This window comes from Diceros bicornis, chromosome 12 (assembly GCF_020826845.1).
Source record: "Diceros bicornis minor isolate mBicDic1 chromosome 12, mDicBic1.mat.cur, whole genome shotgun sequence".
In the NCBI taxonomy this organism is placed as follows: Eukaryota; Metazoa; Chordata; class Mammalia; order Perissodactyla; family Rhinocerotidae; genus Diceros; species Diceros bicornis.
Genome location: NC_080751.1, coordinates 5,101,234 through 5,129,197, shown reverse-complemented (window position 1 = coordinate 5,129,197; position 27,964 = coordinate 5,101,234). Strand labels below are relative to the sequence as shown.

The 27,964-nt window shown below is 39.3% G+C and overlaps 1 protein-coding gene across 1 annotated transcript in view; it reads left to right on the top strand.

Moving 5' to 3' along the window:
* DNAH6 (dynein axonemal heavy chain 6) overlaps positions 1-27,964 on the top strand; it is a 261,696-nt gene that overhangs the window by 215,254 nt on the left and 18,478 nt on the right. Inside the window, exons 64-70 of the mRNA XM_058550814.1 lie at positions 11,348-11,538; positions 12,540-12,700; positions 16,462-16,550; positions 17,322-17,468; positions 18,969-19,107; positions 23,049-23,168; positions 23,703-23,824. Coding sequence (XP_058406797.1) covers positions 11,348-11,538; positions 12,540-12,700; positions 16,462-16,550; positions 17,322-17,468; positions 18,969-19,107; positions 23,049-23,168; positions 23,703-23,824 — 969 coding nt within the window. The remainder of the gene's footprint in view (positions 1-11,347; positions 11,539-12,539; positions 12,701-16,461; positions 16,551-17,321; positions 17,469-18,968; positions 19,108-23,048; positions 23,169-23,702; positions 23,825-27,964) is intronic.

Below are 27,964 nucleotides of genomic sequence, written 5' to 3'. Positions count from 1 at the left end.
TTGAAAAGAATATTCTTTCCCCATTGACTGGTCTTGGTACTCTTGCCAAAAATCAACTGACCATAACTGTGAGAGTTTATTTCTGAAGTATCAATTCTAGTCCATTGATCTATATGTCTATCCTTATGTCAGTACTTCACTATCTTGATTACTGTAGCTTTGCAGCAAGTTTTGAAATTGGGAAGTGTGAGTCCTCCAACTTTGTTTCTCTTTTTCAAAATTCTTTCGGCTATTCTGTGTCCCTTGAGTTTCCATATGAATTTTAGGATCAGCTTGGCAATTTCTGAAAAGAAACCAGCCAGAATTTTGATAGGAATCCGTAGATCAATTTGGGGAGTATTGCCATCTTAACAACATTAAGTCTTCCAATCCATGGACGTGGGATGTTTTTCCACCTATTTGGATCTTCTTTAATTTATTCCAACATTTTATAGTTCTCAGAGGTTAAGTTTTGCATTTCTCTTATTAAATTTATTTCTAAGTATTTTGTTCTTTCTGATGCTATTGTAAATGGAATTGCTTTCTTAATTTCATTTTTGGTTTTCTCATTGCTACTGTAGAGAAATACAATTGACTTTTGCATATTTTTGTATTCTGCAAACCTGCTGAACTCGTTTATTAGTTCTAATAAATTTTTACTGGCTTCCTTAGCATTTTCTATATACAAAATCATGTCATCTGCAAATAGAGATAGTTTTGCTTCTTCCTTCCCAATCTAGATGTCTTTTATTTCATTTTCTTGACAAACTGCCCTGGCTAGAACATCTAGTACAATGTTGAATAGAAGTGATGAGAGTGGATATACTTGCCTTGTTCCTATCTTAAGAAGAAAAGCACTCAGTCTTTCACCATTAAGTATGATGTTAGCTGTGGGGTTTTTATAGGTATCTCTTAACAGGTTGATAAAGTCTCCTTCTAGTCCTAGTATGTGGGGTGTTTCTCAAGAGCTTTTTTTTTTACATTATTTTATTAAATTTGTTTTTGGAGGGGGGAAATGTTACTTTATAATTTCCTTTTTAGACAACAACATTCTCAAATGATAGAATTGTTACCTAAAGAGAGATTTTTTTAAATTTACATTGACTGAGCTATATTATTTTTTTCCAGATTTATTGAGATATAATTGACATGTAACATTGTGTAACTAAGAGGTATACAATGTATGATTTGATACACATATATAGTGTGAAATGATTACCACAATATGGTTAGTTAACACATCCATCACCTCACATAATTATCATTTTTTTCTGTGTGTGGTGAGAACATTTCAAATCTACTCTTTTAACAACTTTCAAGTATATGATATTGTTAACTGTAGTCACCTTGCTGTACATTAGGTCCCCACTACTTATTCATCTTAAAACTGGAGGTTTGTGCCTTTGACCAAAATATCCCCAATTCTCCCACCTCCTATCCCCTGGCAACCAGCATTCTATTCTCTGTTTTCATGAGTTCAGCTTTTTTAGATTTCATATATAAGTGACATCATACAGTATTTGTCTTTCTCTGTCTGACTTATCTCACTTAGCATAATGTCCTTGAGGTTTATCCATGTTGTCACAAATGGCAGAATTTCCGTATATTTTATGACTACATAATATTCCATCATGTATATTTATCACATTTTCTTTATCTATTAATCTGTGGATGGATATTTAGGTTGTTTCCGTGTCTCGGCTACTGTGAGTAATGTTGCAATGAATAAGGGAATTCAGATATCTCTTTGAGGTAGTGATTTCATTTCATTCAGATAAATACCCAGAAATGGGATTGCTGGATCATCTAGTAATTATATTTTTAATTTTTTAGGAACTTCCATACTGCTCCATAGTGGCTGTACCAATTTACATTCCTGCCAACAGTGCAAAAGAGTTCCTTTTTCTCCACATTCTCACCAACACTAGTTCTCTCGTCCTTTTGTTAACAGTCATTCTAACAGATGTGAGGGGATATTTCATATGGTTTTGATTTGCATTTCTCTGATGATTAGTAATGTTGAGCACTTTTTCATGTACCTGTTGGCCATTTATATATCTTCTTTGGAATAATGCCTATTTAGGTCCTTTGCCCATTTTTTTTTGTTTTTGTGAGGAAGATCAGCCCTGAGCTAACATCCATGCCAATCCTCCTCTTTTTGCTGAGGAAGAGCAGCCCTGAGCCAACATCTGTTGCCAATCCTCCTCCTTTTTTTTTTTTTTTCCCTTTTTCTGCCCAAAGCCCCAGTAGATAGTTGTATGTCATAGTTGCGCATCCTTCTAGTTGCTGTATGTGGGACGCCGCCTCAGCATGGCCGGAGAAGCCGTGTGTTGGTGCGCGCCCGGGATCCGAACCCGGGCTACCAGCAGCGGAGCGCGCGCACTTAACTGCTCAGCCACAGGGCCGGCCCCTGCCCATTTTTAAATCAGATTGTTTTTTGCTACTGAGTTGTATGAGTTCCTTACATATTTTGGATTTTAACCCCTTATCAGATATGCAGTTTGCAGATATTTTCTCCCATTCCATAGGTTGCCTTTCATTTTGTTGATGGTTTCCTTTGCTGTGCAGAAGTTTTTTAGTTTGATGTAGTCCCACTTGTTTGTTTTTGCTTTTGTTGCTTGTGCTTTTCGTGTCATATCCAAAATCTCATTGCCAAAACCAATGTCAAGGAGCATTTTCTCTGTGTTTTCTTCTAAGAGTTTTACAGTTTGGGGTCTTATATTTAAGTCTTTAATCCATTTTGAGTTAAATTTTGTGAGTGGTGTAAGATAAGGGTCCAGTTCATTCTTGGCTCACTTGTCAAATATTAGTAGACCATATATGCGTAGGTTTATTTCTAGACTCTCAATTATGTTCCATTCATCTATATGTCTGTTTTTATGTCAGTACCATACTGTTTTTGATTACTTTTGATTACCTTTCTAATATAGCTTGAATTCAGGAAGCGTGATGCCTTTAGCTTTGATCTACTTTCTCAGGATTGCTTTGGCTATTTCGGGTCACTTGTGGTTCCATACAAATTGTAGGATTGTTTTTTCTATTTCTGTGAAAAATGTCAATGGAATTTTGATAGGGATTGCATTGGGTAGTATGGACGTTTTAACAATATTAATTCTTACAATCCATGAACATGAGATATCGTTCCATTTGTTTGTGTCTTCTTTACTTTCTTTTATCAATGTCTTGTAATTGTCAATGTACAGATCTTTCACTTCTATGGCCAAATTTATTCCTAACTATTTTATTGTTTTTCATGCTATTGTAAATGGGATAGTTTTCTTTATTTCTCTTTCAGATATTTCATTGTTAGCATATAAAAACACAACTGATTTTCGTACATTGATTTTGTCTCCTGCAACATTACTGAATTCGTTTATTAGATCTAGCAGTTTTTTGGTGAAGTTTTTATGATTTTCTATATATAAGACCTTGTCATCTGCAAATAGTGACAGTTTTATTTCTTCCTTTCTGATTTAGATGATTTATTTCTTTTTCCTGTCTAAGAATCGGCATGGTGAGAGAAGGCATGCTTGTCTTGTTCCTGATCTTAGAGGAAGAGCTTTCAGTATTCCACCATTGAGTATGATGTTAGCTGTGGGCTTGTCATAGAAGTCCTTTATCATGTTGAGGTACATTCCTCTATACCCAATTTTTTGAGAGTTTTTATCATGAAAGGATGTTGTATTTTGTCAATGCTTTTCCTACATTTATTGAGATAATCATATGATTTTTCTCTTTCATTCTATTATGTAGTGTCTCCCATTATTGACTTGCATATGTTGAACCACCCTTGCATCCCTGTAATAAATCCCACTTGATCAAGGTGTATGATCCTTTTAATGTGCTGTTGAATTCTGTTTGCTAGTATTTTGTTGAGAATTTTTGCATGTATATTCATCAAAGATGTTGGCCTATAGTTTTCTTTTTTGTAGTGTTCTTATCTGGCTTTGGTATTAGGGTAATGATGGCCTTGTACAATGAGTTTAAGAATGTTCCCTCCACTTTGATTTTTTGGAAGAGATTGAAAAGCACTGGCATTAATTCTTCTTTAAATGTTTTAGTAGAATTCACCACTGAAATCATCAGGTCCTGGGACTTTCTTTGTTGTGAGCCATTTGATTACTGATTCAATCCCTTTCTTGCTATTGATCTGTTCAGATTTTCTACTTCTTCATGATTCAGTCTAGGTAGGTTCTATGTTTCTAGGAATTAATCCATTTCTTCTAGGTTATCCAATTTGTTGGCATATAATCATTCATAGTAGTCTCTTATGATCCTTTGTATTTCTGTGGTATCAGTTGTAATGTTTCCTCTTTCATTTCTGATTTTATTTATTTGAGTCCTCTCTCTTTTTTGCCTAATTAGTCTAGCTAAAGGTTTGTCAATTTCATTTATCTTTTTAAAAAAAATAGCTCTTGGTTTCAGTGATCTTTTCTATTGTTTTTCAGTCTCTATTTCATTTATTTCTCTTCTAATCTTCATTTTTCCTGCCTTCTGCTAATTTGGGGCTCAGTTTGTTCTTCTTTTTCTAGTTCCTTGAGATATAAAGTTATGGGGGTTTTATTGAGATCTTTCTTTTTTCTTAATGTAGATGTTTATTGCTATAAACTTTCCTCTTAGAACTGTTTTGCTGCATCCCTTAGGTTGTGATATGTTATGCTTCCATTTTCATTTGTTTCAAGATTTTTTTGTGTGTGTGTGTGAGGAAGATCAGCCCTGAGCTAACATCCGATGCCAATCCTCATCTTTTCTGCTGAGGAAGATTGGCCCTGGGCTAACATCCATGCCCATCTCCCTCTACTTTATATGGGACACCGCCACAGCATGGCTTGACAAGTGGTGCATTGGTGCGCACCCGGGATCCGAACCTGTGAACCCTCCGGCCACCAAAGCAAAGTGCATGCACCTAACCGCTAGGCCAGACCCTCAAGATATTTTTTGATTTTCCTTTTGATTTCTTTTTTGACCAATTGGTTGTTCAAGAGCAAATATATCTCCACATATTTGTAAATTTTCCAGTTTTCCTCCTGTTATTGATTTCTAGTTTCATACCACTGTGGTTGGAAAAGATACTTGGTACGATTTCAGTCTTCTTAAACTTGCTAAGACTTGTTTTGTGACCTAATGTATGATCTGTCCTGGAGAATGTTCCATGTGCACTGGAGAAGAATGTGTATTTGCTGCTGTTGGATGGAATGTTCTGTATATGTTTATTAGGGCCATTTGGTCTAAAGTATAGTTCAAGTCCAATGTTTTCTTATTGATTTTCTGTCTAGATGATCTATGCATTGTTGAAAATGTGGTATTGAAGTCTCCTATTATTGTATTGCTGTCTATTTCTCTCTTCAGATCTGTTAGTATTTGCTTAATATATTTAGGTGTTCCAATGTTGGGTCATTTATATTTATAACTGTTATATCCTCTTGATGATTGACTCCTTTATCATTATATAATGACCTTCTTTGTCTCTTGTTACAGAGTTTTACTTAAAGTCTATTTTGTCTGATATAAGTATAGCTACCTCTGCTCTCTCTTGGTTTCCCACTTGCATGGAATATCTTTTTCCACCCCATCACTTTGAGCCTATGTGTGTCCTTAAAACTGAACTGAGTTTCTTGTAGGCAGCATATAGTTGGGTCTTGTCAGCCAGTCCTATGCCTTTTGATTGGAAAATTTAATCCATTTACATTTAAAGTAATTATTGTTAGGTAAAGACTTACCAATGTCATCTTAAAAATTGTTTTCTGGAGCCAGCCTGGTGGCATAGCAGTTAAGTGTGCGTGCTCTGCTGCGGCAGCCTGGGGTCCGGATCCTGGGCGCGCACCGACGCACTGCTTGTCAAGCCGTGCTGTGGAGGCGTCCCATATAAACTAGAAGAAGATGGGCATGGATGTTAGCCCAGGGCCAGTCTTCCTCAGCAAAAAAAAAAAAAAAAAGAGGAGGATTGGTGACAGATGTTAGTTCAGGGCTAATCTTCCTCACACAAAAATATTGTTTTCTGGTTGTTTTGTAGTTCTCTTGCTCCTTTCTTCCTTTGCTGTCTTCCTTTGTGAACTGAAGATTTTCCATAGTGGTATGCTTTGATTTTCTTACCTGTATCTTTTGTTTATCTACTGTAGGTTTTTGCTTTGTGGTTAACATGAGGCTTACATAAAACATCTTGTAGATACAATATCCTATTGAAACTGATATCAACTTAACTTTGACTGCATTCAAAAACTTTATCCTTTCTCTCCCAAACACATTTTATTTTTTTGATGTCACAGTTTATTTATTTTTATATTGTGTATCCATTAACAAATTATTTTAGCTATAGTTATTTCTAATACTTTTATCCTTAAACCTTTTACTAGAGTTAAGTGATTAACACAACATAATTAAGTATTAGAGTACTTTGAATTTGACTACATACTTACCTTTACCAATGTATTTTATATTTTATATGTTTTCATGTTACTAATTAGCATCCTTTCCTTTCAGCTTGAAGAACTCCTTGCAGCATTTCATGTAAGGCAGATCTAGTGGTGCTGTACTCCCTCAGCTTTTGTTTGTTTGGGAACGTATCTCTCCTACTTTTCTGAAGGATAACTTTGCTGGAGAATTATTCTTGGTTGGCATTTTTTTTCTTTTGGCAGTTTGAATATATCATCCCACTCTCTCGGCCTGCAAGATTTTTGCTGAGAAATCCACCGATAGCCTTATGGGGGTTCTCTTGTATATGAGGTTTTTTCTCCTCTTGCTACTTTTAAAATCTTCTCTTTGTCTTTGATTTTGAATAGTTTTATTATAACGTGTCTTAGAAAAGATCATTTTGGATTTAAATTTTGAGGGAACCTATAAGCTTCATGAACTTAGATGTCCAAACCTCACCCTAGATTTGGGAAGTGCTCAGCCATTATTTCTTTAAGCAAGCTTTCTGTCCCCTCTCCCTTTCTTCCCCTTCTGGGACTCCACTAATGTATAAATTGTTTCTGTTAATTGTATCCCGTAGTTCACGTAGGCTTCATTCACTCTTTTTCATTCTGTTTTCTTTGTTCTCTTCTGACTAATTTTAAAGGACCTGTCTTCTACTTCACAGATACTTTCTTCTCCTTTATTCAGTCTGCTGTTTATACTCCCTATTGCATTTTTCATTTCATTCATTGTATTCTTCAGTTCCAGAATTTCTGTTTGGTTCTTTTTTATGATTTTTCTCTCTCTATTAAACTTCTCATTTCGTTTGTGTATTTTTTACTGATTTCATTGAATTGCCTGTCTGTGTTTTCTTATAGCTCACTGAGCTTCCTTAAAACAACTATTTTGAATTCTTTATCTAGAAAACTGCAGATCTCAATTTCTTTGGGGTCAGTTACTGGAAAATTATTGTGTTCTTTTGTCATTTTTCCTTTATCTTTCATGTTCCTTGGGGCTTTGCCTTGCTGTCTTTACATTTAAAGAATCAGTCACCTTCGCCGGTCTTCATGGACTGGCTTTGAGAGAGAAATACCTTCTGTTAATCCTATTAGAAATTCTGAGGCTTTCTTCAGACCTTCTCTAAGGATATTTGCTCCACACTTCTTATTCTCTCTTGGGAGAGAATTCTTAAGATTGTATGCCTTCTCTTGATCCTGCAAAGCCAGGCCAGGTGCTGATAGCCTCTTATTTGCTTTCCTTAGGGCAATGCTAAATGCTCACGTTTCTGGGCTTTCTGCCAATCCCACAGAGTTGGGCCAATTTTTTGCATGTGCTCACTAGCCATCTGCAAAGGTTCACCTCACTGCCCTCACCATCAGGGACACACATAGGGAGCCAGCCATGGGGTGGGGGGAGGAGTGTGGCTCAAGCATGCAGAGCAATGGGAGTGCCCATGGGTCAGTTAGGAGGATCCGCAGGTGAGTCATCCCCAGCAGCTTGTGGGCAGGCTTCCTGATGGAGTGTGAGAAGCAGTTAGTAGGAACACATTCCTTTGATATGTTCCATTCTGAGCCCTGTTCCACTCACCATCCCCCAGTCGTGCAGTTCACCAATCAATATTCTGGATGGGGTGAGGATAAAATGGGCCTCTTGAGCAATATCCCACCAGGTGCTCACTCACACGCTCTCACCTTCCCCCCATGGGAGAAATCATGGGCTGAGAAGGTCAGTATTGGCATTGAGCTGTGCTGCCTTGGGAGAGGGGTGACACAAGTAAAGTGAGACTATTCCTCTTAACCTCTTCCATGTGTTCAATCTTGGATATTTTTTTTTCCCCCTAAGGGTGTGCTGAACCTTCTCTGCTGGACTCCCAGACTTTCACAAAGGCACTCTCATCCATGAGTAATTGTCAAAATCAGTGTTATTTGGTGGGAAGATTGTAGAAAACTCCCCTACCACCATTTTGATCTCAAGAGTTTTTAAGTCTCTATTTGGATTAGCAGAAAGAAGACATAGGAGAATTAAATAAATCAAGGGAAACTAACACTGAACTTGAGGAAGAAAATTTACCTTGATGGATTTTTGCTGATAACACTGCTACCAAAATGTACAACTGTTATTACTAACTTTAAGTTTGAGATACTGTAGTTCCCAAAACCAGTTTAATAACCTATCCCTATCCATTAACCTTCTGCAAGGAAAAAAAAAACACTTCTTTAGTCCCATTCAACATTGTCTTGATTTCTTCTTTAGGGCTCAAGAACTTGAATATGCATGGAGATGGATAGTGGTGATAGTTGCACAACATTGTGAATGCATTTAATACCACTGAACTATACACTTAAAAATGGTTAAGATGGTAAATTTTATATTATGTGTATTTTACCACAATAGAGAGAAAAAAAGAAGTTGAATGTGATGGAGAGAAGTATAAGCACAAATGTTTTATTATAACACAAAATTTGTCACCCACTCAGGGTCTTTATTCTTCATCTAATACACTATAGCTTAAATGAGGTTTGGTCACTAATGAAGGATGAGCAGAGGTCATTATTCCTAAATATTTAAGCTTATCTTCTCATCATAATGAAAGCACAAAACCACCCCTTCCTCGTCGTACTCCTACCAGCTCAGCACTGTTTTGATCCATAAAGTACCACTCTCTATTCAGGCTGTTACATCAGTGATGGGTTCAACATCAAGAAGCAAGACTGGTGCACTTATACTGACTAGAATGACTCGAATCCAAGAAGCCTCTGTACTGAGTGAATGAGATAGGAGTTGTTACATTATCTTTTATATGGACAAGATCTTTAAAGCACTATTGGGGGCTGGCCCAGTGGCATAGCAGTTAAGTTCCCACGTTCCGCTTCAGCATCCCAGAGTTCGCCAGTTCAGATCCTAGGCTCGGACCTATGCACCGCTCATCAAGCCATGCTGAGGCAGTGTCCCACATAGAGCAACTAGAACTAGAAGGATGTACAACTATGACATACTACTATCTACTGGGGCTTTGGGGAGAAAAAAGGAGGAAGATTGGCAACAGATGTTAGCTCAGGACAAATCTTCCTCAAAAAAAAAGCACTATTGGAAACAGCAGGGAACTCCTAGCCACTTAGTATGAAAGTGAGGAGGACCATTTAGCAATGGTGGTGAGGCACACATGCCTGGGCTGGCACGCGTACATACTCCTATTGTACAGCCTTTTCTTCCGCCTGAGAATTTTGAACCTTACACATTACTAGAGAGACAAGTGGCACTAGACCAAATCAAAAGACAGGAAACTGCATGCTAATTCTACAGGACACCTTGGCTCTATAGCTTTAACTGATACATCTCCTTTCTGTATTCTATGTACCTAACCATGTTCTTGGACATATGTATTTCTGGGTGTATATTAGATAGACTAGAGCCCAACCCAGAGTATGTTTTATGCAAATTCATTTTCTGCATCTTTGAAATGTTTCATAAGAAAAGCAGTTCATATACATGAGAAATTGCACATGTAACCAATAGCTTGTGATCTTTCATTAATAAAGCCATTGGAAACATGGATGTCTATATAATATTAATGGCAGTTTGTCCTGTTTACAAGAGAAATATTTCTCCAACTTTTTAATTCAAAAACATTTCATGAGTGTGTTACCACTTTTGTATTTATGTAACAGCCCCAAGAAATAAATTATTGGTGCTTTGTATGTCGTCATTCATTGTAAATTCTATAAGCACTTTTTGTCAAAGTAAAAAGCAAATAATTAGCTCATGTCATCAAATATATTTTAAATAAAAATAATAAAGAAGTTGATGCTGGAATTATACTTAGTCACACAGTGACGCAGATAGAACTAAGCTCCAATCCCCTTGGCCCTGTTGCAGGGCTGTCTCTTCCAGACCATGCCACCTTACAGTTGGTACCACAATATATCCTCACTTTAAGTGGGCAAGCATGTGAACATCTGTTCCTAGGTTGGTCACAGAAGGGTGCAATCAAGGCCATGGCCCTGAACCAGGTTAGGATGCCCCCTCCCCAAACAATAACAACAAAACATGGTAAGACGTGTTTGAACAGGGTGATGTCAACATCCAATCGAGGGCTAACATTAAAGCAGGGACACTGCTTACAATTGTGCAGGATGTGCACACAACCCTTAAGAGAACCATTCACATTGTAGATATTATAGATTAGGTTTGTATATTTATCATGACAGCTTTTTGGCACAAGTATCTTGAAGAAGGGAAACCTTTTTCTATCTCATGCAAAGGCTCCATATGGGCTAGAGAGGAAGAGTTCTGTAAAAGCACAATTAGGGTAAGTAGGCTAGGGTGGGATCAGCGAACGAAATACAGTGGTGTAGGAAATGGCCAAGCAGGGGTATAATCACCAGGGCTGAGGCTGGTTCCCAAGAAAGGTCAGAAGAGGTTGATGGGTAAATGAAGGGTGAAGATCGGAGACAGTATATAGAGTCAATTCTTCTGAGAGGTTGGCTTGTGAAGGAGAGCAAACAAATGAAATAGTAGCTGGGAGGGGAGCTGCAGTTAAGGGAAGGCTTTCATTTTGGTTTTAAGAATAGGAGACAGTAGAGCCTAGTTGTACGACGATAAGAAGATCAAGGAGAGAGGGAGAGATCAATAATGCAGAAAGAGACAATGGAAGGACTGAAAGTAAAGTCCACGAGAATGCCAGAGGGATGGGACAGAAGGAGGCAAGGACGGGGAAACAGTATGAGGGACTTTCCTCTCGTCCCATAGTTCATCTTGCCCAGTAAAGTCATGAGAACCACAGCTGTCAGCGGTCATGTGATGTATAAATCCACCAAATTGTTCTATAGGAAGAAATATATCTAATCAAGAGAGAGTGGGTGCAGAAGGACAGGGCACCACCCTCTGAGACATTGAAGGGGAAAAATAGGATAAAATTATGAAGGGTCCTCATCCAATATATTATTTATTTTAATGTTTTTCTTTTCAACTTCAGGTAGTTTTTGCTCTTACAGACTTTGTAATAGAAAATCTTGGAAAATGCTTTATAGAGACACCCTCTGTGGACCTGCCTACTTTATATCAAGACATGTCATACAACACTCCCCTGGTATTTATCTTAAGCACAGGCTCAGATCCCATGGGCGCATTTCAGAGGTTTGCCCGGGACAGCGGGTATTCAGAACGGTAAGGTCACGTGGTGCAGTTTTAATAATTCATATGAACATCTCCTTGTTAAAATTTGCCTTTTTTCTTCCCTCTGTGAAGCATGAATTCCTACATTCAGGTACCCCTTACTAAATAAATTAAGATACATTAATATTTAGCCATGTATGTTGTTAAAATGGGATCAAAAATCATAAAAGCAGATGTAAACTTCAGTTGAGCAAAGGGAAGATTGTTTAAAATGTTCAAGTATAATAATCTAGTGGAATAGTGATTAAAACTTGTTATTTAAGACATTTTAATTTAACTGTAAAAGTTTTTAAAAAACTGTAAAGTAACTGTAGTTTACTCCCTTTGCTCAAATGTGCAAAAAATTCCCTAGCTCTCTATGTTGTATTATTAATCTCATCTTTCTCATGAGCCTCTACTCTGCTGGGTATCAAGGGCAAGGGGGAAATTTAAACTTGCACGTTTACATTATTATTTTTTCTTCTGATTTAAATGTCTCCAGGGTAAGCTGATTTGTTTTCTTTCTCAGAAAAGCTCAGTCTTCCTGATTTCGCCTTCTTCCCCCAATCCTCCCCAACCTGGTGTCCAGAGGGATAGAACAGTGCACAAGACCACAGGGTGGCAGGGGAGAGCAGGGGGTCTCACATCTACAAGGTAACCTCCAGCTCTGACAGGACCCTGCATGGGTGGCTGGTCTGGCCTCATTCCTGGACTGGGGATTACAAGGTGATGGATCCCATCTGTTCATTTGGAGTTTGTAGTCTGTATTAGTCAGGCTTCTCCAGAGAAACAGAAGCGATAGGAGATATATATACATACATATACATATTAGTCTGTGTGTTATAATAAAAGTGGTTTTAAAAATAAGAAAAAAAGATATGCACCTCTATCAGAATGAGGATTTGAAATGCGTGCCGAATCTAGGCAAGAGTCTACTATCTTTAAATTTCTTAATAACTGCATTGCTTAAAAATGACATAAACCAGCATTGATATTGTTGTTGTTCAATGCAGGGTGCAATCAATTTCACTGGGGCAAGGACAAGGACCCATTGCTGAAAGAATGATCAAAGATGCAATGAAATCAGGAAACTGGGTATTTTTGCAAAACTGCCATCTTGCTGTTTCTTGGATGTTGGCAATGGAAGAGCTAATTAAAACCTTCACAGATCCAAGTATGTTGAACACAAAGCATTTGCATAATAATAACATTTTTACGTAGCTTTTCTTGTTGAATCCAATCCTTACAGTAATTCTTTATTGTAGCATTGTGTTTCCCCATATTAAAGAGGAGAAATTTGAGACCTAGAGGTTTAGTTAAGTTATACAACCCAGATTCCAGAAAAGGTCTTCAGACTCCAAGCTGAGGGTATGATCCACTGGATCATTTCTGTTTCATGTTGCCTTCTATGGGAGGCCATTGAATTCAAAATAGGTTACATATAGGCATGATAAAAAGAAATAGAAAAATGGACTTAGGACAAAAAAAGGAAATTAAATTTTAATGAGAGAAGTTAAGGATTAGAGTTCAATTTACCACCGATCCCCTTAGAGTAGTAGTTTACACTTTTTATCCTCATAACCCACATGACAACTACCCACATGTGCCGCACAGCCACACACACCCCATAGGTGTGCCCAGCATTATTCATAGTTGCTACCACTAACTATAATATCACTTTCTTTCCCACTCAAGAAAGTATAATGGGCTGCAAAGAAAGAAGTGGAGTTAGAATCTACTCATTTTTAAATGTTAACATAAAAATAATTGAAACCTTAGGAACGGTATTACTGGTAATAAACAGTGTGGGCCCCACTTCATCACTCTGCCAGGAGGCCATTGGGGAGAACAACCAACCTAGGATATCCAGAGCCCTTTCTCTGGGGTCTTCCTTTGTGCTCTGACCGCAGAAAGCTTTCTGGGCAGGTGAGACCTATGCAGCTGGTCTTGCAAGTGACTTTATTTACTGCTACCTATTAAGGTGAAGAGCCGCTCCTTCACAGGGTGGCCAACCTGCACTGGTTACCGAGCCACAGCCAGGACTTGCAGCCTTCCCCTAAAGGCCCCTCACTTCCTGGCTGCCCCCACTCCACACACACACTCCCACCCCCACACACACCCCTGCCTTCTGCAGGCTGCTTCCAACAAGGATAAAGAGTCGTTACATCTACCATCCAGAATCTCCACTCTTTTGCAGTGCAAATAGGAGACAGCCTGCTTCTGGCTGGGCTTGTGACTTATTTCCACTTAAATAATTAAAGAAAAATGGCACAAAGGTCTTCACTAGTGTTTAGGGGTCCCTGATGATTAGGATTATAATTTTTAAAAAAATGCTAAGGGGGGCTGGCTCTGGTGGCCCAGTTGTTAAGTTCAGGGCACTCCACTTCAGTGGCCCAGGTTCAGTTCCCAGGCGCGGACCTACACTGCTCTGTTAGCAGCCATGCTGTGCTGGTGGCCCACATACTGAAAAACAGACGAAGACTGGCACAGATGTTAGCTCAGGGTGAATCTTCCTCAGTAAAAAGCAAAAGAAAAAAGAAAGTGCTAAGAAAGGCATCTGAAAAGCAATTTGCTGCAGTGGTACTACGTGAGCCTGCAGAATATGGAGATGTCATTCAACTTGACGGCGACCAGGAAAAGGGCTGGACGGGCTGTGGAAGCCAGCTGGAGCCACTGGCGGCTTTTGAGTGCTGTGGCTCACTAAAGCTTCAGTGGGCAGAAAAATCCTCTTCTGGCCCTTCCTCCAATCATTTATTAACCCAGCCATTGGAGTTCTGATGCTTAACTTGAACCAGTATAAAGTACATGCAGGTAATAAGCTGAAAAGAGAAAGTGAAAGAAAAAAAGAAAAGAAAGAAGAAACAAAAACTCTGGACTTGAAATTCTAAGACCCAAGTAGAATTCTGCCCCCACCACTTCCTGACTGTGCATATTTCATCTCCTCTCTGGGCCTCAGTTTCCTCAGCTATAAAAATGACTTCATGGCATCATTGCTAGAAGTCCCATACTAAGATAATTTCTAAGACACCATTCCAGCTCTAAACTTCTATGATATTTATGAAAGTTAAGATTCTTGATGCTTTTGCAATTATAGGATAAAAAGTATGAAAAAAATGCTTCTCTAAACCTGGCCTTTTTCATTCTTTGGTTTTTTTTGGTTAGTGAAATCATTAGCCCTAAGACTTTGGTTGACGTTTGACTTCTATACCTAATAGTTTTCATCATGCAGCAATTTTAGCATTGTTCTAGAATTGTACTAGAACTAACTTTTAGTTTTGGCTTTTTAACGTAGCTTGTGACTTTAGATTACCAAACCAAGAGGCGTGAATTCAGCTTTCATCTGCATTCATTCATTCAATACATATTTGACAAACTACTGTGTACTATGCACTGTTTTAGATGCTTAGGGTATGCTGGTGAACAAAACAACCATAGACATCTACCTGCATAGAGCTTACATTCTAGTGAAGGAGACAGACAATAATAAACCACATGATAAGTAATTTATATGGTATGATAGAATGTGGTCAGTGTTTTAGAAAAAATTAAAAGGAGAGTAAGGAGGATCAAAAAGGTCAGGATGGAATGGCGGTAAGGAGGAAGGGTGGATAGCAATTTTAAATGGCGTGGTCTGTAAGAAGGTGACATGTGACCAAGACTTGAAAAAAGTGAGGGAATTTAAAGGAAGAGCATTCCAAGCAGAAGGAACAGCTAGTACAAAGGCCCTAGGGAGGGAGCAAGCCTGGCATGCTGGAGAAGCACCATAATATGTACTTATAAACCAATGCCAGGGGCCGGCCCGGTGCCGCAAGCAGTTAAGTGCGCACCCTCCGCTGCGGCGGCCCAGGGTTTGCGGGTTCGGATCCTGGGCGCACACCGACACACTGCTTGGCAAGCCATGCTGTGGCAGCATCCCATATAAAGTGGAGGAAGATGGGCATGGATGTTAGCCCACGGCCAGTCTTCCTCAGCAAAAAGAGGAGGGTTGGCAGATGTTAGCTCAGGGCCGATCTTCCTCACCAAAAAAAAAAAAAAAAAAAAACCAGTGCCAAAGGGCCAGCCCGGTGGTGCACTGGTTAAGTGTGCGCTCCACTTCGGCGACCCAGGGTTCACAGGGTCGGATCCCAGGCACGCACTGATGCACCGCTTGTCAAGTCATGCTGTGGCAGCATTTCATATAAAGTAGAGGAAGATGGGCACGGATGAAGAGGAGGATTGGCATCGGATGTTAGCTCAGGGCTAATCTTTCTCACACACACACAAAAAAACCAATGCCAAAAAAGTCATCCTTGGATGATGTCTGTGTCTTCCTGTGTTGGCAACAATGATTTTCCCAACTTTGCTTTGACCTTTTGAACCTAGAATGAGCTCTTTCTTTCTTAGGTTCTCTGTCCACAGCTCAGAAAGTAAGTGTATTGACTTAACTTCTTGATGCTACACATGAGATCTCTCCATATCTCTGCTCCCTTGGTCCCCTTTACAACTTCTCTGCAGAGGGGAGAAACCCCTTTCTTCTCCATAGGGCTTCTGGACCATTTTCATGCAATTTGCTTTAAATGGAATGGTTAAAAAAAAAAAAAAAAACACTTCATGCGCATAAATGCACTGGCAGTAACTGTCCTCTTTTTCAATTGAAAATTTTCTCCCTTTCAGAGGGAAGGCCCTTGACATCTCCGTCAAGTATTGAAAATTAACGTGTCCCTAATTTCTTTACTCAAATGTGCCAGCTTCTAGACTGCCAAACTCCTGTGTGAAGAGTTTCTGTAAAGATTCCCCCACTTCCATTTTAGAACATTTACAACCTACTTAAAATAGATATACTAGTCTTTAAATGGAGTTTACAGCACTTTTTTGCTACCCTATAATAATTATTTCCTATAAAAAAGTGAGAGTAACACTTTTCCTTTTTTGTTGTTTTGTCTTTGTTTTAAACAGATGTCGTTATCAAGGACACTTTCCGACTTTTTTTAAGTTCCATGCCTAGTAATACATTTCCTGTTACAGTTCTTCAAAATTCGGTCAAGGTAATGTGTGCACATGGTCGGAACGACATGAAATGACTGGCCTAGAGTGTCCACCAAGTTGGTCCAGGGAGCCTGTGCAGGACCGTGTCAGTCTGTGCAGCCAAGGTGGGGAGGTGGAAGTCAGTATCCCTTCACTGATAGCAAGCAGGGAAACGATTTTGCAAGCCAGTGCCCATCCTCGCATGCCCTAGTCCTGTTGGTCATTCAACTCTTTCCCTCTTACTCTCTACAAAAAAAAAGTCAAGGATGCAGAGTGATGAGAAGAGAACCCCTCCCGGAGTTAAAGGAATGGTTCAGCATTTGAGAGACAGGAAGGCCTACAGGCTGCTGGATTTCAGTGCTGGAAGTTTCCAATATGAGGGAAGCCTCTGCATACGATTACTCAGGAATAAGGGATGCCTCTTCCCTCCCTGCCCCATGTCATCAAGGCAAAGTGTGGGATGATACCATATGTTGGGATGACTGGAAAATCCAATGCAGAGGGCCTGAGCATACTTTTGGTCCATATTTAGAAAAATGGACACCAAATGAAAGTGTCTGGGGTCCTTGTGCAGATGGTTCACCCATTGTAGGTCTGAGGACCCCACCAGGCCCTATTCTCCAGAGACTGAGGTTGAGCAAGATACCCAGCAGGTGCAAACATGCCAGGAATGCCCCTTGGGCATCAGTTATCTCCATCCTCTCAGCGGCTTCAGTCTATATGTGTTATTCAGAAATAATGAAAATCTATAAAATCAACGTCTCTGCCACATATGTTCCATCTAAATCCAGGTAACCAATGAGCCTCCAAAAGGCTTGCGTGCAAATATCAGACGAGCATTTACTGAAATGACACCTTCGTTTTTTGAAGAAAATATACTTGGAAGAAAATGGAGACAAATAATATTTGGCATTTGTTTCTTCCATGCAATTATTCAGGTACACTCAATTCTGCTTTTTAATAGAAACAAGAAAGTATATTTTGTTAAAAATAAATAAATAAAAAGAATTAAATGAAAGCTTACAAGTGGCATTGTGAAACCCTGAGGGCCCCGTTCTGTGTCTGAACCCAAGTTGTTTCAATTCAGTCACTGATCTCTGTACTTCCCCTGCCTCAGCATCTCACAGCTTCGCCTCCCAGCTCTACTCTGATCTGACTACAGAACACCATCACCTGGACGAATGCAGCTGGTTAAACTCCAAAGTGTAAAATTGATCTCCTCAGCTCTGCCTCATTCCCAAAATCTGCTTCCCCTCCAGACTCTACTTCTGAAAGCAGCAGTCCCATTCTCTCAATCACCTACAATCAAAATTTCAGGATTATTTTTGTTCTTCCTTCTTTATACATATATATTATATCAGTCATCAAGTCCTCATTTTTCTTGCAATACTTTCACTCTCATCTGTTCCTATTTGAGTGGGCTTACCACCCTTAACAGCTCCCTCCCTGTGACTGGGGCCCCAAGTTCCCTGAAAGATGACCTTCAACTCTCTCCTTCCCTCTGTTCAAACCTCACTGCTGTGGTCTGGTGTCCCACCTGCAGCCTCGAACTTAAATTCTGACTCTTCAACTACATATCTCTAGATGGTGTCGTGATCAGACTGGCTGCCTGGTTTTCAAATGTGTATGGCCTACAGAGAAAGAATCAGTAAAGAATAAACAAAGATTAAAGATGCAAGATATGGGGTAAATAAGTAAACACGGTCCTAGAGGAGATCCGAGAGGCTGCGATTCAGGGCTCAGGTGTGAGGCCCTTGTTCTGCTAACAAAAGCAGCTGAGATGAGGAGGTGGTTTAAGATTTAGAGAAATTTTGAGATCAAAAGGAGGGAACATGGGACGAATCCTCTAGTATATTCATTAGTTTAAAATTAGGAAATTAAGGTGGGATAGGGAAAAAACAAAGAGAGGGGAAAATTTCACTGTGGGAAGTCAAGAAACAAGGATTATGATGCTGTGTACTAGTTTAAAAAAAAATGTCACTATAGAGAAGTGAGTATGTAATCAGCACAGCAGGCATGAATGAAAAGCCTGGGTGGTCGACATACTCCTTAGAACAGTAGGGGGTAGCTCTCTCCACCAGATGGATGATTAGTGTCAGCATTTTTATACCAAAAAGACTCTAGGTGGAATTTTTTTTCCTACTTTGATGGGGAAATATTTTATTTTACCATGAAGAGTGAATGTTCTTTGGACAGGTCTATCACATTTCCAGTACTATCAAATTTTCTTTTGGAAATATGGGAGCAAGGCCAGTACTGGAGAAGGAGATGCCTGCCCTGTTTGGTGAAAGCCTAGCTGAAGCTGAACTGCATGGTTTTAACTGATTCTGCAGAATAAAGATGCCCAACTTCAATGGAAACCTTTTAGTTTTCAATATTTTACACAAAATTAATTTTATCAAATTTTATTTAAGACCGTTTTTCATTTTCCATTCTAGGAGAGAAAAAAATTTGGCCCTCTTGGTTGGAATATCTGCTATGAATTTAACGACAGTGACAGGGAATGCGCCTTACTGAACCTCAACCTTTACTGTCAAGAAGGAAAGATTCCCTGGGATGCGCTGATTTACATTACTGGTCAGTATGCCCACGTGGCCAGGGCATCCAGCTGTGCACGACACAGTTGTTGGTTCACGCCTACCTGGCCTGTAGGAAGATGGCGTCCTCCTCCAGTGTTTGATGGTGGTGGTGATGACTTCTGCTATTCCATTTGTAAAGATAAAACCGTGATAAGAATATCATGACAATATTCATGCATAGAAAATGGGGCAGATGTTTTCTCAAACAATAGTGGCAAAAACTTATACAGGTCTTACTACATGCCAAGCTCTGTTTTAAGCACTTCTCATGAATTAGCAGATTTAATCCTCACAACAACCCTATAAGGTAAGGACTATTATATTTCTATTTTACACATGAAGAAACTGACACACACAGTTTACAAGTGGTGGAACCAAGATTTAAACCCAGGCAGCCTGGCCTCCAGAGTCTGGGCTCTTAAATTCAGAAGAATCTGAACACTGATTGACTAGTAGATAGACACCTGTTGAGTTAGGTGTACTTGTGAAAAAGGAAAAAATATTTCAGGAATTATAATTTTTAGCAGATATTAACTGTGACCACATGAGATCTTACTGCCAAAATTAGATCCAATTTGGACCCCGTAGGCCCAAGTAATAAGAGATTTGCACTGGGAAATGGAGGAAGGAAAGAGCTCTGAAAAAGGGAAGAATGGGAATGGATGGTTTTCATTGGTGAGTAAGGGAAATGGGGAACAGCAGAGAGGTATCAGGTGATCTAGAACCTTGAAAGGTAAATGAAACCTTGAGACATGTTTGAGCAGAGGGCAGCGAAACAACAGGGAAAATGCATGAGGACCAATCCCCAGGGTGGACCCAGAGGGGTGGGCTTGGAATCTGGAAGGCTATTTTATACTCCTGCCTCCAGCCACTCAAGTAGGGCCAAGATTCCTTAACAAAATCATGCTGTTGACAGAATTATTCTCTGGCACCCTCTACTTACCCTGAGTTTTCTGCTTTCTAGTTTTTCTTCCCGTTCTCTCACTCCTAGAACCCTGGACCTTTCAGGTTACCTCAATCTCTACTGCTGTAGAAGTAATTGTGTTTTAAAAGGATAGAGAGGAACATGACAAAAATGTATCTGCTTTCACTACTTCTATTCAACATTGTATTGCAGGTTCTAGCCAGGGAAATTAGACAGGGAAAAGAAGTAAAAGTTGTCCAGATTGGAATGGAAGAAGTAAACCTGTCTTTATTTGCAGATGACATGATCTTATATATAGAAAATCCTGACTAATTCACACAAAAAAATAATAATAACTAGAAATAACAAATGAGTTATTTTGGGATACAAGATCAATATACAAAAATTAACTTCATTTCTCTACACTGGCAATGAACAATTAGAAAATATTTTTTAAATTCCATTCACGATAACATCAAAAAGAATAAAGTACTTAGGAATAAATTTAACAAAAGAAGTGCAGACTTGTGCACTGAAAACTGCAAAGCATTGCTGAAAAAAATTAAAAATGACTTAATGGAGAGACATGACATGCTCATGGATTGAGAGACACAATATTGTTAAAATGGCAGTACTCCTCAGATTATCTATAGATTTAACACAATCCCTATCAAAATTTCAGCTGGCATTGTTGCGGAAATTAGCAAGCTCACCATAAAATTTGTATGGAAATACAAAGGGCCCCAAATAGCAAAAACAATCTTGGGTGAAAAAAGAACAAAGTTAGAAGAGTTAAATTTCCCAATTTCAAAACTTATACAAAGCTATCATAATTAAGACAATGTGGTACTTGCATAAAAATGGACATACAAATCAATGGAACAGAACTGAAAATCCAGAAATAAGCCCTATATTATGATCAATTGATTTTTCAACAAAGATGGATATGGAAGGCAGTTTTATCTTCAACAAAACTTAACAAGGTAAGCTGGAAGCACATCCTGAAATCCTCTGTGTGTTGCTAATAAATTTTGGCCCTACCTTGTAAACAGTGGTTGACAATTACAATCTTTTAGGCTGGGAAGAAATGCAGTAATTTATAAAGCTATAGTAAAAGCCAGATGAAGGACTGAACAAGAGGATATAGCAACATCAAGGGGAGACTAGACACGGGAGAATAAACAGAGAAATATTGAGGAGCCTTTAAATATGGGAGGGTATTTGGGGTTGGAGAGTGGGTCTCATAATTTTATAATGTAAGCTACAGCAATGCATAAGTCCAGGAGACAGATCTGAGCTCAAAGTGGGCAAGGACAAAGTCATACCTAAAGCCTGTCCAGTTTATATTGGGCCATGCCTGAGCCAGCCCGTGGGGATAGGAAAGAAAGAGAAGGGGAAGCCACTGCAATTAGATCTGCAATGAAACCCTCAGGAACTGTGATGTGGTGGCCAGGACAGGTGGTGGGCATGTATGCTGGACACCCTTCTCCCAAAGTCCCTCTTCTGGGAGGACCAAACCCAGAAGACTCCTTCCTAAAAGTGAGTCCTCTACCCTGAGTCAAATGGTAGAGCTCCTTGTTTACGCAGTCTGATCAAAAAAAAAGGATAAAACTAAATCTGGATGGAGAAGCACAAAGTCTGATGATTTGTAAGGAAAATATTTTTGTGCTCCTTCTCAAAATTCAGATATTTTGGTTTGAAACTTTTTTTTAGAATAATATACTTTGGGGCAACGGTTTCCTCTCACCACTGACTAACTATTGGAGTCTGAGTTTTCCTGGCCATCCTCATTCCCAGACACCATCATGCAACTGGATAAACTTGAGCTTTACATTCCCATCCAGCCCCAAAGATCCAAGAGGAGCTTCAAGTTAGATCTAGGCTCAATGGACCTACCACAATGATTTAACCCAGCTTTGCATTCGAAGACCTCCTAGAGGGTGACTGAATAATATTCCCAAGGAAGTAGAACAGCATCTCTTCCTTCCCTCTTAGAATTGCTAATATAGAGATTCAGCTACTTGACCATCAGCCTGGTACCTACTTCCTCTCCCCTCTCCCTGAGTGGCTGATCCAACAAGACTGACCAGAGGGAAGACAGGTGTCCCTATAGGAGGTGCAGGGAAGGACATTGCTATCTTAGAAGAAATAAATTATTGAGACTCCAAAGACTGAAATAACCTTCTCTCAACCAACCATCTCAGCTTGAAATAAAATGAAAAAAATTTTTTCTGGACATAATGGAAGAAATGGAGATGAAAATGGATGAACAGTTAAAGGATTCAGAAGTTGACAGTGTCAGTATCATAGGTAAAATCCTTCCAGGAACACTACAGTAGTGAATAATGAATTGTGGCAATGGATCTGGGATATTTCCAAGGAATTATATCAGCAATAGATATCATTCCAATGAAGAATACATATCATTCCTACTTGTAATTTGGGGATGACAGTGGAGCATGCTGAAAGTAGCTTCTCTGTGGAAAGAGAGATGGGATACCAATATTTTTTAATTCCCCATAACATAATTTCTGTGAGGCAAGTTGTCTCTTTCACCTTGGATCTCTTTCCTTAGCTTAATAGCAACAATTTATCGGGTAGTATAGAGTTTGGAAGCCTAATTGTAAATGTTTTGGTTCCGTTTTACTCACTGGCCTCAAAAAGAAGCTGTGTTTCATGGAAAGTGGGTATGTTTTGGAATATTGTGGTCAATGATGGGAGAAGACCCAAAATCATTATTTTGAAGCAAAAACACAGACAGAAGAAAGAAATGTAAATAAAGCTCAGTGGCTTTAGTTTCAGTTGTTTGAGAAAAGCAAAGTAATTAGGGTAGGTATACTAGTTTTTTTCCTACTTTTTAAATATTGACTTGTATTCTCATTTTGGGGGGTAGTGGAAGGAAACTCTGATGTGCTATTTCTTTCCACTTTCAGTACCAAATAAATGTGTATATAAATAAACCTACTAGAATTTGGGTATGCATATCAATAAAAAAACAAACAATAATATGTTTTAAAATGCAAACTCCTTTTCAGGTGAAATTACATATGGTGGTAGAGTTACAGACACTTGGGATCAAAGATGCCTTCGTACTGTCTTGAAAAGATTTTTTTCTCCGGAAACATTAGCAGAGGATTATAAATATTCTGAATCAGGTGAATGACTTTTCAATATTACAGAAAAGACCTTTTCGAAGAAGTCGTTGACAGCATCTCTCGGTTTCCCATCCAGGAGCTCCCTGTGTCCGTTCCTCACAACCCAGTCCCCACGCCCACCCTGTCCCCATGCTCGACCTGCAAAGCTGGTTTGGTAGTAAGAGGACAAAGAGATATATTGCAGAGTAACAACTTTGAATTATTTCTGTTTTAAAGTTGGTTGCATTCTGTCTAAATGTGTTTTCAAAGTTGTGTAAATTTGGCACACCTTTCAGCAGCACATCCCTGGATTCTCAGAATCATGAGATGTTCTGGAGGAGACACCCTGAAAAGTTAGGACACTAATCAGATACTCAAGGCCTCAAGGTAAAGAAGCTAGACACAGCAATGAAAGCAAGGAGGCTTGGGAAGAACAGTCTCTTTTCTAGGGGAGGCACTCATTGTAGCCACCATCTGAACCAGGCAGAGAAGTACCAAAATTGGCGGCACAAAACTAGTCTGACATATACATGCTTTCTGTGTTTTCAATAATAGGCATCTATTTTGCACCCTTGGCTGACAGCCTACAAGAGTTTAAGGACTACATTGAAAATCTGCCTTTGATAGATGACCCAGAAATATTTGGAATGCATGAAAATGCCAATCTAGTTTTCCAGGTATGTGGCCTTTCTACTTTAAATACATATTCATGTTGTGTATATAAATTTTAAGCATCAATAATCACCTCACTAGCTCTGTAAGTTATAATATTTTTAAATAAATAAAATGGATGTTTCACCTCAACTTCAGCATTTGGTTCCAATTTAGCCTGTTCCGTCTGGATCCTTCACAGAATCTTAGGATTACTGGGCATTTTCCTGTCACTGGCCACCCCCCTCCACCTCCCGGCCTTCTGCCTAGTCCATAATCTCCATGCTAGTCCACCATAACATGGGGATTTGGATGATAATACAGACAGTTCTTTCTCTTTTGCCCTTCTCCCTCCACGCTGGCATATATGTATCATATTACACAAAGGTTTATGGATTCACAGATGATTAGGTTATAAAAGTACAGTGACAAATATCCAAGGCAGGTGAATTAAAACACTGTTCTTTAAATGCATAGTTCATCAAGGTCGCGGTACCAGACCACAGCAGTAGGTCCAAAGAGCAAACTGGACCGTTTTACTCCTCTAAGACCTTCTGATGCCGCACCATTACCCCAGGGTAGTCCAAGCTCCTCAGCATGGCACCGAGGCTCCCCATGACCTGGCAATTCATATCCTTCCAGTTTCATCATTTGCCATGGTCAAGCATCTGTGAGTGAACCAAACCATGAAATTAGATATGTCCCTGGAGGCCCTGGAATACTCTAAAGATTGGGGACTAGGTTGGCCTCATGAGGCTGAAGGGAATCATCTTCCTTTTCAACTTAAATTTTGCTCCTACAAGTGTTAGAGGGTAAGGTCTGCCTAGATATCAAGGAATCCATGCCAAACAACAGTGGAACTTTCAGAAAAAGAGCCAAGAGGTCAATGCTCTGACACCTCATGTAGTGTTCTCTGCCATTAAAATTGCCTTCCTATTCAGCAAGGAGTTAGAATAATGTATCTTGTTTTTCATTATTCTACTCTCAGGAGGAAAAAGAGGTAATCAAACCTAGTATTAATATTCACTCATATCTGACTGTTTGCTTTGAGGTGGGTGGGGTGTGCGGGCGAGAGGAGGGTGAGAGAAGGGAAAGGGGAGTGTGGACCTGCTAAGACCTGCTGCATCCTGTGAGAAAGGTAACACTCTCAGCAGTGTGTACCTGGGAGTGTCATTTTTGTGTTTTCCGTTGGTTCAGAATGACTGAGAATGAGACAGCAGGCATGTAGTGAGCCCTGTGGTATATTTTTCTGTCCAGCCTTCCTTCCTCCATGTTTCTGGTATAATATATGCCCTACTCCCACCTCTTCCCTTTGGAACAACTGCCCCTTCCTCATTCCATGAAATTCTGGTAAGACTTGCAACCACCCCCTTACCTTCACAGAGGTGGGCATGTGACTCAAGCCTAGCGAAACGCAGCACTCCATTACCTAGCCACTTAAATTAGTCCAAGGAGTAGGCACATGGCCCATACTAGGTAAATGAGAGTCCTTTCCTGAGATAGTATACGTAGATGCTGGAATTGGGGAAGGGTTTTCTCTTTCCTCTGGAATTACTGGCTAGGATACTGCAGCTGTCTGTGGCCTTATCCCTGATACCCCCACCCCTTCCCCGCACCACATGGAAGAAGCTCATCTGCCATAGGAAAGAATGAGAGAAATAACCAAGCGTGTACAGGAGACAGAGCATTAGATCCATTCATGCCTGAGAACCACGTGAGTTGTGTTCTCTTCTTTCCAGCTATATGAGGCAACATATAGCCAACATTTTCTTTGCTTTAACTGGCTTAGGTTAAATAATTCTGCTTCTTACCATCAACAGAGTCTTTACACAAAAGATATAAATGATTCCTTCCTCAGCCCAGCAAACTATACTTCCAGAGATGCTTACTAGAAACTAGTAAAGAAAATTGGACCTTGACCTGTGCACATCAGTTGCAGATACAAGGAAGAAATTTGCCTCCTAAGAAAACAATGAGCATAAGTGAAGGGCCATTTGCATAGACTGTCTATGGTCAAACAGAGATCTATTATCTGTTTTCTCAGTAGAGGCTGAATAAATGGAAAGAAAAAACTAACAGAGGCTGAGTAAATAAGAAAAAAACCCAACATACTGAAGGATAAAGGATAGAAAACACCATCCAGAAGATGCAGACTCACCCTCTGCAAATAAACTGCTGCAGAAACACACCTGTCATCAGACCCAGCCTGTATAGAAGAAAAAGCCAGAATTTGAGAACAGGCTGACACATATATACAAAGGATGCTGTGAGATGTGTGAGAATGAAATATTTCAAAGAAACTAAAAATACCATAGCAGAATTAAAAACTACTTTGGAGGCTTAAAGACCAGAACTGGTATATAGATTATCACACATGTGGTGTAGGGAATAAACTTAATGTGCTTTCCAGAACGGAGATTAAAATGTCCAAAAATAGAAAATGATGAGAGATGATAATAGATCTGGAAGATAGTGCAAAGAGAGTCAACAAAACAATAAGAAACAGAAGCAATAATTTTTTGCTGTGTTGAAAAGAAAAAAAAAAAAAAGTGAAGCTATGCCTGGACGTATTCTGGCACAAGGTTGGAGCTACAATAATAAGAAAAAGGTCACAGTAGCATCTAGCCCACCCCACGCTCAGCCTCCCGCAAAAAAGGTGTGGATGGGCTACTATATTAGTCAGAATGAGCTCAGTTATGTTGCAGTAAGAAAATTACTCAAATCCCAATGGCTCAATTCAACAATTATGTTGGCAGGTTGACAGAGGGGCCTGCTCCAGACAATTACTCAGGAGCTTACTCTAGCAGAATCACTATTACATTGTAGCTATGCTAACTAGAAATAACGGCCCCTTCATTCATTGCCCCTTCATTCACTGCCACATGGGAAAAGAGAGACTAGAGAATTATGAATAGGCTTTTCCACTGCCTCCGTCTACACAGTCCACCATCACTTCAGCTCACATTTCATTGGCCAGAATAGTCATGTGACCCACCTACCTGCAAGGGTGCAGGAAACTGTAATCTTTGCTGTGCCCTAAAGGAGAGGAGAACTGGGAATGGGTGCTCACTAGAAGTCTCTAACTCAGTTATTATCATAGGAAGTAATAGCAGGTGGCTGCACTAAATGTTTCAAGACTCTTCCATCCAACCAAGAAGTCAAGAACTAAAATGGAAAAGTCATAATATTAAGTGACTGGCACTGAGCAAGGAAACCAAACTATTTAACTATAGCATTAAGTAAATAATTTCATATATGTGTTTAGGACATAATGAATATGTCCATTGTAATGCTGGAAAGAATGTCTATCATGCAATATATAATTTTAACAATCAAGATCTAAAATCCCAGGTTCTGAGCTCCTCTCACAGGTAAGTGGATGATGAGTGTTGTGACTGGGAGAGATTGGAGAGAGATGGATTTGGAAGGCCTTAAACAATACTGTGAAACATCCTATCACCCATTCTGGATACATAGTTGCACATGGGCATATAAACATGAAACACCAAAAGAATTACCCTCACAAGACCTGTGTGAGAGCTATATAAAGGAAACCTCTAAGAGGTTACAACAAATATACATGAGAAAGATACCATGTTTCTGAATAGAAGAAAAATCTAGAAAAATTGAGAATATTTAACTGACCTTGGAAAAGGGATTTCTAAGCATAAAAGGCAATCAAAAAATAAATCACATTAGAAAGAGCCAATAGATGTGACTGTATCAAAAACATCATAGAAAATTAAATGACAAAGCAAAACATCTGAAACCAAAATAAAAAAAAAAAACAGAAAAAGTTAACTATCCACATATGGGACATTTTCTAGGATAGATCACATGTTAGACCACAAATTAAGTATCAATAGGTTTAAAAAGATATCATACAAAGTATCTTCTCCAACCATAATGGGATAAAGTTAGACATCAGTGAAACTATAGTAATCAAAACCATGTGGTACTGGCATAAAGACAGACATATAGAACAATGGAATAGAATAAAGAGTCCAGAAATAAACTCTCACACATATGGTCAAATAATTTTTGACAAGGGTGCCAAGACCATTCAATGGGGAAAGGACAGTCTTTTCAACAAATGATGCTGGGAAAACTGTATATCCATATGCAAAAGAATGAGGTTAAACCCTTACCTGACACCATATACAAAA